The sequence below is a fragment of the Motacilla alba genome, chromosome 1 (assembly GCF_015832195.1).
Source record: "Motacilla alba alba isolate MOTALB_02 chromosome 1, Motacilla_alba_V1.0_pri, whole genome shotgun sequence".
In the NCBI taxonomy this organism is placed as follows: domain Eukaryota; kingdom Metazoa; phylum Chordata; class Aves; order Passeriformes; family Motacillidae; genus Motacilla; species Motacilla alba.
In genome coordinates, this window is record NC_052016.1 from 34,831,944 (window position 1) to 34,844,526 (window position 12,583).

Sequence of the window (12,583 nt, forward strand, 5' to 3'; positions counted from 1 at the left end):
AGAAGATTTTGCAGTGAAATAGGCAGCTGTAATAACCTAAGAAACCAAAGGATTTGTGATTATGCAGATAAATACTTTTGATGTAAATGCTGTTATCATAAAGTTGAACCCAGAATGTCAGTCTTTGTTCCCAGACTTCTAGAATCATCCAAAAATTAGGTCAATCAGGGGTTTTGACAGTAGCCTCAAGTAACTCCAAAGTGATAAGGAACTGTGAATGTCTTGTGAAAAAAACTAAAAGCCAAAATTTTGCAACAATGAAATTCAGCGTAGCATAACAAGAACGTGTCAAGGAAATCACTGAAATGTCTACATTCTTTCTGCTCATAGTCCTGGAGTCTGTTTAGGCTTTTATTATAAACACTTCAGATTAAAAGCCATCCAAAACAAGGTGCAGAACTGAATGTCTGCATTACTGTTTAAGCAGCATGGTTAGGGAAACAAGAGAAACAGCTCAAAGATTCTTAAGCAGGAGGATGTCACAGAAACACGGGAATGAATACTTGAATCAATAAATCTGAAATTATTTTACTCCATTATTATAGTCTTTCACCACCTACAGCTTTTTATATGCTTAGAGAAAATCCCTGTGAAATAATACCCATTTTTATCAAAGCAGATCCTCAAATTCATAGAAAAATATTTAGAGGGAAATGTGTTTGCTTTTTTCCCCTCAAATGACAGCAATCCAAAAGAAAACTTAGAAGATACTTGAAGTTCTCTAATTTTTTCAGGATGCCATTAAAAACACATTGGAAAAGTAATACCGCATTGAAAAACATGTTTTAGAAGATCAGAATTACTTCATTGTCAGTCTCATGGTAGCTTGTTTAGAAGAAGGAAACAGATACTTGCTTTGACAGATGCTTGTTGGAGCAGCGTGCTTGCCTCTTGTGTTCTGCCACACCATCAGTTATCCATTAGAAAATATGGATGGAATGCTCAGCTGAAAGGGCATTAGACTATGTCCTGGTTCTTGGATTTCCTTTACCTGTTCTATATTTTTCTAACATTTTTAAGAGCAGGAGCTGAAAACTGAAAATGGGGTACAGGATGGAAAGACCACCACAATTATGCCTCTTAAAGGCTTATCCACAGACATTAGAAGTTGAAGGGCTCCATCACAAAGATACTCTGAAAGACTGTTTGTAAAATATTCAGCTTCTGCTTGCTGTGAAGTTTCTTTGAAAATAATACATCTTTACTGTATAACAGCTCTTGTCTGTAGTTTCAGTTTATCCTGGTCTCAAAGGACCCCTCTCCCTTGGCAGCTTGAGTTCACAGATGTTCACACCTTTGTTCTCAGCATGAATACTCCTGGGTAATCCAGGGCTTGCTTCTGTAAGGTTATGAATAGCATCACTTCAGAAATGCTCGTGGCTATGTATCATATGAACAAAGAAAAGGGCAAAGCTTTAGTGCCAGCAGAACAGGTCAGAAATTGCAAAACTCTGAGCAGAGGTTTACTGTTGACAGAAAACAACAGTACAAAGCTATTGCCAGCTGTAGTGGGTTGAGCACTTGCTGAACTGCACTGTCACGTCTGTCCTATAACAATATCCAAGCCAAGTGCCTGATTACTGCTCTAGACAAATACACATGTAAGGTCTGAAGAGTGCTACAGGAAGAAGAAACAGAGCAGTGAGTGTGCCAAGCTGCTGTTAAGGAAATGCATTTAGAGGGTAGATGAGGAATAACTTTCTCATAAAGTATAGTGCCCTATTTTATGCCTATGTGCAAAGGGGTGCAATACAAGCACTCTCACCAGTAACAGGTACAGTGAAAATGCACTGACTAGTGTGTTTTACCTGTAAATTACTACTACAGTGTGAATGTACTAAAGACTAACATGAATACCTCAAAGTATTGCTATTATTGCATAATGTTTTCTTCCAGCATATCCCACATTGTTGTACCACTCTAAAAAGCATATAAAGCAGTCATACAGAGGTTTTCAGCTCTTACTTCCTCTTAAAATGTACACCTTCACTACCTGCTTTGCAAGTCACTGAACTTGCCATAATACAGTAGGAACAGTTAATACTTGGATCAGATTTGGTGTAGGAACCATTCATTCATATATTAAGTGATTATGCTCCTAGAAGTAAAACAGGACTTGTTTGCACTACATGGAGAAATAGATTTGTCAAGTACATAAGTTTTTAATATGCTCTGGTGGGGACCACTACAGAAAGGTATATCTTCTTATCTTCTCTTGCCTCTTTACATTTTTCTGTCATGTTTTGCTTCGTAAGACAAAAGTTCCAAATACACAGAAATGTCCTTTTTCAAAGTCTCAAAAGAAAGTATTTTAGATTTTCCGTTCAAGCTGACAATTCACAATGATGCTGAGCAGTTGTTTTTCGTGGCCCAGTGTTTGTTTGTTTCTTCTTATTTTGTACCTCTTCTTCTTAGCGTTAAGGCTCGACCTGTGCGGATGCCTCCTGGCTACCAGGCGGATCTGGTTATCCAGTTGGTGTGGGTGGATGGTGAGCCTCCACAACAAATTACCAGTCTTGCTGTAAACTCTGCTTACGGACTGTAAGTAACTCAGAATTAAGGTTGCATTGATTTATTGTTTATTGCCCTAAATCACATGTTTTCCAACTATACTTTGAAATTTCCCACAGACAATTAAGGTCAAAGCAAAGTATTCAAAAGATGCTGTAAATCAAATTCTTGGGGGAAAGTTATTTGAACTGACACAGAGATTGTAATATGGGATGTTAAACTGCCATTCTTGCCAATATTTTTACTAATCCTATTTAAAAGACTGAATCTTTTCACATAATTCTTTCCATCCTTTCATATAAGATCTAATTGCATTTCAAATCTGTCATTTTCAAAGTTATTTTGAAAGGTTCACCAAGGTGAAATGCATTTAATGGAAAATAGTTAAGTGATTAACAGTTAAATAGTATTTTTCATTACATCATATTTTAGTTGGAAATTGTCTTCTGAGAGCAGCATTTTTACGTCTGTGCTAATGTCTGCTTGCACAAGAATCAGTGACCTGAAATTGAGAATTGAATAAGGAGCATTTAAATGCTGTATTCTGGATGGCAATGCAAATGAGTATGTGTAATTGTTTCCTCAGGTTCTGTTTATTTGCAAATTTTTAATGTTTTCTCTTACTGAGAGTCAACCTGATACATTGAAATGGTTTTCCCTGTAGGTGTTACTCCAGTAAAACTATTGGCTGTAATTGGTGTTAGGTGCTGACTCCTGCTGATTTTCAGTAAGTCAATGAACTCTTTTCAGAGACTTAGGCCGTTTAATGCAGAGTTTTTACATTTCTGCAAAAACACTGTCTTCTGGGGGCTGTTTTTTCAAGTTTTCAGCCTGAATTTCTAGATTGTTTCCTATTAATGAATTCTAAGACTTTCTTTTCTTTACCACACCTTGATACATTCGTCACTTGTGCATATTGTTAGGTTTTGCACCCTTGCAGGTCTCAAACCTCAAGGCAGCATCTGGTTAATCACACCATTCTGTCACTTGTAAACTACTCTGATAGGTTGTGGTTCTCCTAATGGTCACAGTGGTTTCCTAAACCACTGATTTGATTCAATCAAGTGCTTTAAATTGTTTCATTTGCTAGGAGCAATAATAGATTACGGGACAGCCTCCTTTAAAACACCATAAGCTGAGTACAAGAGTGTTTCATAAATAAAGAGATGTATGAATAAAGTAGGCTGATAACCTGAATTTAACTTTCCTACAAAATGTACCCAAGAAAGGTCTTTTTCCTTACATTTTTTTTCTGCATACTCTCTTCCATCCTCCTTTCTCTTGTCACTCAACTTTTTCCTCAGGCCTATGACAAGGCAGGGTCCTTTCTTTCATCAGAATTTTTGTTTACTGTTTTGCCACCTGTTATCTATCCTCACCATGTGGAAAAACCTATTCAACTTCAGCATGAAGCCTGAGAGCACGTAGTTTTTGCCATGCTAATTGTAGTTATTTGGGTCATCTTTAGCCTAATTTTTCTTCATATACCAATCAGTTTAACTAGGTCAAAGACATAAAATGATGTGTGTTCTGGAGAGTCTGTTTCCAGTATTCTTTTAATTAAATTACTATGATTTCTGGAACTGTTACACTGCAGCCATGAAACAGGAATAAAGTGAGATGCAAAAAAACCTCTATTCCCAGCAAAGATGAAAGACTTCAGGCACTGCAAAATTTTATTTAATGTAATTGGTTTACTTATAACAGTACCAAGGGTACAAATTAAAAGTATTAACACCTGTTTTATTTATATTGAAACGAATCATCAAAAACTTCTTCATGTTATTTTGCAAAATGCTTCGATTACAAGTGAAGAATTAAGTTAACCTTGAGGAACAAGGTTAAATACAAATAATAAATTTATTTTGACGTAGGTTCTGTTGAACTGAAAGCAGTGACTGAAAATTTATTACTGGCTCATGGGGTAACAGTTTTCAGCTAATCTGAATATTAATTGTCCAGAAATGTTCAATGAGGGTTTTATGACATTTCTGTGAAAGATACCAACAGAATAGGACCTCGCCTAGCAACTAATTCAGTTCATTGCTCAAAACTGAGAAATTAATTTTGTTTTTGATTTCGTAAGGACTTGATTGTTAGCAATTTATCCTAAGCCTTGCTAATAGTAATGGCTGTCTAGATTTTTTTTATCCATCCTCAGAAGCGTTATTAATCAGCAACTTCGGATTCTTTTTTAAACTAATTTGTTTGGGTATAAGAAATATTAGATCCATGCTTGTGTGTGAAATTAGAGGAGTTTAGAAAAATACAGACCAGGAAATTATGCATTTTGTTAATTTGCTGACCAGAGGTGTGAATGATCACTAGCTCTTCTTGTGACTCATGTTTTCGAAAATTAATAAATCTCAGGTTAATAATTTTCAAAGTGGAAATGACCTTCTTCTTCCTAAACTATTAATAGATGAGATTGACACTTGTCATTTTTATTCTTTTTTTTTTCTCCACCCAGAATGCAGGAACTTAGGAACACAATCCTCTCTTAGTCTAAAACCATTACCCCCATTCACATGAGCCATTTTCTCAAGCTTGTCCAGGTCCTTCTGGATGGTACTTGTCCCTCAGGCACATCTCAGCTTGGTGCTGTCTGCAAATTTACTGAGGGTGCCCTTGGTTCCATTGTCTCTGGTACTGGTAAAGACATTAAGGTGTATTGGTCCCAGTATAGGCCCCTGAGGGACACCAGTGGGGAAAAGTCAAAGTGCATCCATAGTATTGCATAGGTGTGTACTGTACTGCAGTCAGTGCAGAGACTAAACACAGTGTAGTAACAACCAGTAGAATTCAAGCCACTGTTGCAGATGGTGCCTTAATTTGTTAGTTTGACAATTGAGGAAAAATAATTCCATTTTTCTTTACATATTACTTTTTTATTTGCTATATGGAACCCTCTTTTTTATAATAGAAGCAGTGTAAGAAAAGGTAGGACAGAAGAAAATTTTCTAGCTACTCTGCTTTCCCTCCACCTCGTTACTTCTCTTTTGTATTGTTGTTTTTCAACACACAAAATATCCTTTCAGATATTTTGGAGATATATTAAGAAGAATCAGGTGGAGGTGAGTGCACAGCTCACTTTTAGTGTGAATTAAGTGCTTTTTATGCTTCTGTGCATAAAATGACAGAACCTGATAGCAAGTGATTCTGAATATGATTGAACATAGTTTGGGGTTTTGAGTTTCTTTGTGGCTGTACCTGCAGTCCTTTCTGTCTGGAATTTAAAATTGCTGTCTGATACAGAAGGAGAGAGCTCTTGCCCATAAATCAAACCACCATCAAAATGCATTTGCAGAAGTATTTCAGAGAGGGAGAGACTGTTTTAACAGGAAACTCTGCTGTAGATAAGCTGGCAGAGTTGGAAGGAAATTTTATAAATGCTTTTCAGATTTGGGTATCTCCACAAGACAGCCTAATGTATTTCATTTGTCATTTACATTTAGCTTTAAAAGAAAATTTTTATGTGTTTTTCTTATTTTAGTTCATATTTGTATTTTATATAAATGCATAACCACTTTTTTAGATCTACGTCCCAATTTTTAGCATTAATTGATATCATTATCATTAGAATTATATTGTTCAATGAAGCCACATTTAGACATTACTGCAATGTGTTTGATACAGAAAGTTGGTAGAAGTTGTAAGCCTGCTTTCTGGAAAGTTAATTCAGACAACACTTTTAAAAATTCAGGATTACAGATCTGTAAGAAATAAAAAATGTGAGCTTGAGTAGTTCCTGAAGAAAAGGTTTCTGCACGGTTCATAATAATAATTATAATTGTTTTCAGGATTTAATTACATATTGCTAACAATTTTGAGGGACATTTCTCTTTGCAGAGTGGCTTTTGGGAACTGCAATGGTTTGGCTGTTGTGGATTTCATGCAGAAGACAGTCCTGCTGAGCATGGGCACCCTCGACCTCTATGGATCCAGTGATCCATACCAGCGGCAGCCCCGCTCACCTCGCAAGAGCAGGCAGTTTGCTGCAGGTAGGAAATAAATCATTGTGGTTATGAGCCTGATATGTTTCTTTGGTTTTTTTGCCTGTGGCTTTTTCTAGTGCTTTTGGAATGCATGACTATTTGCCGGCCAATGGAGTTTCTATAACTTGGCAAAAGAAACTTGACATGCTCTAGGTGCAGGCATTTTCTCAGAAATAAAATGTTTTATGAGGTTTTTTTCCTCCTTTTGGGATGGAGGTCAGCAAGTATATCCCTTAGCTGAGTCTGTAATGAGCAGAGAAATAAATTGTTTCTCTGGCAGTCACTTGATGTGTAGTTTGTATGCTATTTTCTTTCTGGTTTCAATAAGTTCATACCAATAAGTAAGACTTCAATTTAAGATTAAATGTACCTTCTGCCAGGAGCTATTAATTTGAATAGTCAGCTGTGTTTAGAGATGTGTAACACCTGGGAGGCATGTTATGTAGGTAACACAAGGAGCTCTAATTAAGCACTTGATTAGTGAACTGAAGTTCTTAATATAAACTGACAAATCCATTTTAAAACTTGATGCCAAGAGAATCGCATTAAGTCATAACTGTTGTTATGTGTTATGTATTAGAAATATTAATACTTCAGTAGAGCTAAATTTTACCATATTCTGTTGGTTATCTAAACATTTACTTGTATAAACATTTATTTGTATGAAAAAAAGTCAGATCATGTTTCAAGTCTTTCCACTTGACGTATTCCATAGTAACATGCAAGAGTCAGACACAGTTATGAAATGCATTTTGCATAGCTGTGAAGTTTTAGAATTTGATTTTAAAATATCTTTGAAAATGTGGAGTTTTAAATCTAACCCTAGAATTATAAAAGCAACAGATTATAGTGGGTTTATGCCATCAGCATTTTCATCAGCAGACCCTGCACTGAATCAAGTCTTACTTCTCCATAGAGTTATGGGAATTTTTTTTTAATTGGGAATGTGTTTACACTCCAAACAGAAAGCAAAATCTAGAGAAAATTTTATAGAATAAAATACAAGTCTTCAGGCCTACTTCTGCTCCTGAAAGACAATTTATCTCACTTCTATGCATTTAATCATGGCAAGCTTAGTTCCAATCTGTGCCAAGTGTTAAATATGTAAATTTGGCACAGCTGAGGAGAGAAGAGACGAGCAGCTTCAAGTTACCTGCAGCTTCTCTGTCTGGTTTCAGCCAGCCTCACAGCAGCTAAGAAATGTGAGGAGCTAGCCACAAACAACATGCTGCAGAACGCTGTACAAAAGGTGGAGGATTGCTCATGTAGAAAAAGCTGTTATAAGCACTGTATCACAGAGAGTTTTTCTCTGTCAGTGGCAGTCTGGGCGCATCCTTTAAGGCATCATTCCAGCTATCCAGTGCTGCCAGAATGGAGCCCACTGCGGATAAATGACCGCTAAGAAGGATTGCAACTTCTAGATTGCTCATAGAAACTATGCATCTAAAAATAGCCTCAGCTGCTTTCTCACCATCCATCCCACATCCTTTACTTTTTTGATTCTTTTTCTTGTTATATCTCCCAATTGGAAGGTAAGCATCTGCTGAAATTTCTTCACCTTGGCTGTTCTAGATGCTGGTTATGATATCACTTCCTTTCACTTTAGACTGTTTTTTCTCTCTTTCCTCTGCCTGCTGCTGATGCTGGTGTACTGGCATGTTCCAAAGACAACTTTTGCATGCGTGGCCTGTCTAACTTTTATCCAGATTTAACGAAACGGATCCGTACTTCCTATCAGAGTAAGTTCTATAAAGGTTAGGCAAAAAGCTTTATCATGATTGGACTATGCCTGACTTAAACCCATGTGTTTGTGCTTTGTAATGTGTTTTTTTAAACACATTCAGCATGCATGCAAACTTATTACATTTTGTGATGTCAACCATGCTTATTTTTGACAATTACATTTATTATGCAGAAAGTCTTTTCTTTAAAAAGAAAGTCAAAGAGAAAACAGCAGTGTTATATGGAACAGACTGGGCATTACAAATTACTTTTCAACAATGTTATGTTCTTGATGACAGTTTCTTTCTTTGGTTTTATATTCGTTTCCATGTACATTTACTAATATGAAGCATTTCTTGTTTTGCAATGGTACTATTTGTAGTTACCAATTAATTCTTCCCTTTTTTCAGAACAATGTGGCTTAAAAGAGTACCCATTGGATTGGATGCTGTGAAATTTAAAATTTTAATCTTGGTTTGGTACTTAAATATTTGGCTTTAGGGAACCATCCCATGCCTCTGTTCTTTGATGGGGAATGTAAAGTGGGCATAAAAATACATACATCAGAGGGCTATGAAAATTCATGTTTTTAATATCTTTAAATTTTGAGTTATACTGATATGAAATTTAAATATTAGTATTCATCACTGCAGAATGCAGTGAACAAAGCTATAATTAATTTTACAAAAATGACTGTTCAACAGATAAGCCATACGTATCTTAATTAACTGCAGTGCTTATATGTAATTAGGTCTCTAGGATGCCTGTTTTTAAAGGACTATTCACAGAACAATGGGATAGGCAATTTTATATTAAATATTCAGTATAGGCAGGATAAAAGAGTGGCAGTTGTTTTATCATCTCTCATAAATATGAAGTTATGTAGCTATTGAAATACATTCATACACTTGCACAACACATTCTGTTCCATCCCTCTAGGTTAATTTCTATGACTTTATTTTATAATTGTGAGTAAAAGGTGGGCTATCTAGTTAAAAGACTAGTCCAGTTACAAATTCAGCAGTCCATAAAATGATTTGGTGTATGATATCTTAAAGTCTAAGTCTATTAGTCTGATCTTGCTAATTTCAAGTCTGTAACAGAGAACCTGAGTGACAGACAGCAGCCAAATGTTTGGGGGTTTTTTTGCCCCCTCTAAAAATTAATAACTTCTAAGGGCAAAAATTACAAGTGTTTTCATTCAGAATTACAAACATAGACCACAGAGTATTTCATAGCTGAAAATGTATTATCTTGTTTCTGTCTTCATCCCCATCGTCAGAAAAGTCTGCAAAATCTTCCTGTGAAGTATTAGTCTGAGTTCTAGGCAAGATCATTAGCAGTTTAATTTCTTTCTTCAAAAATGGTTTGGTTCTTGCTTTTGCCATTTGAAATATATACAGGAGTATATATTGTATGATCTGAAAGATGCACCAAGAAGTAAGATTAAGAACAGGACTAGAATCTGTCACAGACTGAAATATCTTGCAAAGTCATTCTCAAGTTGTGCCTTGTTTTATCTCTTATCTGAGAGATGAATTTTAAGACGGATATTAAGAGGGAATTTTGGATTTTGCTTACAAGTTTATCTTCTCTCATAAGGGATGATGATGGGAAAAGTAAATCATTTTTGGGAATCGTGCAGTCAAAGCCAATATTAATATGACAAAAGCAGGAGCAGTCATGTGATAACAGAAGCATTAGGTCTAAACTTTTAAGGGATATATCAATGAAAATGGAAGTTAATGGGAAGATATATGAGTAGTTGATTCAATTAAGTAATGAAGCAGGAAGATAATTTCATGTGGATCTGTATGAGAAAATAAGACTTGTAGGTATAGAAGCCAAAAAAGAGATTATCGATGAGCAAGATACTTAGATTTTTTTTTGGTCATATTAGAGGTGATTTGCAGGAAGAGACAATGTAATTTGGTGTCCAGCCTAATTATGAGGTTAAAGTGTGACATTCAAGGATGTAACCAATATTATGGATGAGAGTATAGGAGAGGTCAGTGATGCTGATAGTTTGCTGATAGTTCTGTTTATGTAGTAAAGAGGAAACTTCAGCAAAAAAAAAAAAAATTGAGTTCATCTTGGTAATGTTAAGTTGCTATTTGGACACTGCTGAATAGATTTTAGAAAGACAGGATTACTACTCTAGCTTGGATGGAAGAAATCCAAATTGAAGATGTGTATTTATGAATCACTAGGGATATATATAGATAGATAGATAGATATAGATATATAAAATTATTGCCATGTTTATACAAAAGAATCTCTTCAAATACTGGGTCAGAGAAAGAAAGTGCTGATGTTTCAGTCTGAGATGTCCTGCAACTGAACAGGGAAAGGGAGAAAAAAGAATGAACATATAAGAGGAAAGAAGCAATATGTTGGAGAAGACGCTTTCTGGAGGAAAGACATCATTGACAAGGTCAAGGACATCCCATACGCAAAGCACAGTGGTGGAATAAACATTCTGAATTTCAACCAATGAATCTATAGATAGCTTGATGCTGGTTACATATGCAAGGCAGACTCAAATGCACTCAGAGTGGACTTAGAGCATTAAGGCAGCTTTTTTCTGGTTCGGGAGGTGAAAGTGGGAAAGAGAGGCAAGGAGGGAAGAAATTTAACTGGTTCTAGCTATACTCAGTGGAAGAGCCTGGAACATAATTGTCCAATCAGGGAAGTAATCTGAGGAAAAGAAGAAGCTGAGCATAAGTGCAGAGCTGGGGATAGCTTTCAGGTGTTGGTGACTACTTCCATTTGCTGTAACATCTACAGCCACCTCCCTTTGTAGCAAGATTATATGACAAGCTAAATGAAATAAACTCTCTGTGCTGTACTGCAGAATTATGAGGTTGTTTGGTTGCTGTTTGGTTGGTTTTCTTCTTTAGTTGAAATCAAGTTGTACATGTTATTACTTGATTTTGGGTAACATGCATTCAAATATTAGAACAAGTACATTTATTGCATCTAGATGGATAATGTCTGCAGCAGAATATAAAAACACCAAAATGATGCAAAAGGAATTTGCATCTCCTACTAGAAATTCATACCATCTGTTGGTAGAACAAGAAAATAGTCTTTATGAAGCATCCAAAGTGTTGTCAAATCCAAAGGATGTTGATACATTGCAAAATAATTTTCATAATGAAGACTTTTCAGCAAGAAGTTCTTGTTCCTCCCTCAGGCCAGTCCCTTGAGAGGGGGTGAGCAGAAGTATGGTTGGTCTGACAGGAGGATGCAGAAAACTGTGTGCTATGAGTCATTGTATATCAGTAATTGGCACTTTAATTCACACCTAAGAAGCTAATATAGGTTGAGTTTAAGTCAATAGCTATATTCTGAGCTAACTAATTTCCAAGGAATGCATGCATAGATATATATAGGTATATTAACATAAAGAAAACATGGTATGATAATTCAGTGTGAAGATGAGGGATTAAGACAACACTGAGCTTATGTATTTTATTGGCTCGTGAATATTGATGACAATTTATTTATAATCCATTTATTTATAAGCAAAGATGTGATGGCTTTGGGTGCTTTAGAGTAAATGATCAGTCTGAATCATTCAAACATAAAGATAGAAATTTCAAACATAATTTTAAATTGCAGGTTCATTAAAGTTGTTTCCTCATACTAGTTTTGATCCTTGAATAAAAAGGAAATGAAAGTCACACTAAACTTAGAAAAGTATCCATAGGACAAGTCTTTAAAAGTGTTTTAATGCCTTATGTGATATATATACATCTTGCACTATTTACACATGTTAATGGTTTGCTCAAACCAAAGCCAATTTCTTTATAATGTCCATGGGTATGTCTTCTCTCAGATGGTTGTTCACATTGCCAGTCTTGGGCTTTTGCCTTTCTTTTTACTGCTATATTACTCTTGCTCTAGGTGGGCTTAAAATTTGCTGGGGTGGTGGTTTGGGGGTGGGGGCTAAAAATAGATTAAATATATTGGGGCACAAACTGCCTATAGAATTCAAAATGGAAAGTGAAAATATTTTTGAATCTAACTTCAGTAGATGTTGTAGTTTCTCAGACATTTGAGGGAAGCTGATGTTCATGGAAATATTTATACATGGTTAATTATTGAAAATATTTAGTTTAGTTTCCTTAAAAAGGAAATGAGAGTAAAAAATGAGCAGTAGTACAAGGAAAAGCTTAAGAGCTCACTTTCTTATCTCAAAGGGAAACATTTAGTGGAATTAAAGGTAGCACAAAAAAAATTGACGAATATGTGTTTATCCTTTTCAGTGAATGATGATTGAGCAATTCATTGCCTTACAACATTTTCAGAATTTAGAATTTAGCAAGATTAAAAGAGACTTTGGATAAATG

The 12,583-nt window shown here is 35.6% G+C and overlaps 1 protein-coding gene across 11 annotated transcripts in view; it reads left to right on the forward strand.

The window, feature by feature from the left end:
- The window catches only part of STXBP5L (syntaxin binding protein 5 like), a 185,812-nt gene that overhangs the window by 129,051 nt on the left and 44,178 nt on the right, over window positions 1-12,583 (forward strand). For 6 of the 11 annotated variants that reach the window (XM_038147882.1, XM_038147919.1, XM_038147889.1 and 3 more), the window contains exons 17-19: window positions 2,416-2,541; window positions 6,361-6,512; window positions 8,174-8,245. In XM_038147882.1, the coding sequence (XP_038003810.1) occupies window positions 2,416-2,541; window positions 6,361-6,512; window positions 8,174-8,245 (350 nt within the window). The remainder of the gene's footprint in view (window positions 1-2,415; window positions 2,542-6,360; window positions 6,513-8,173; window positions 8,246-12,583) is intronic. The other 5 variants (XM_038147901.1, XM_038147955.1, XM_038147928.1 and 2 more) reach the window with 1 other exon arrangement.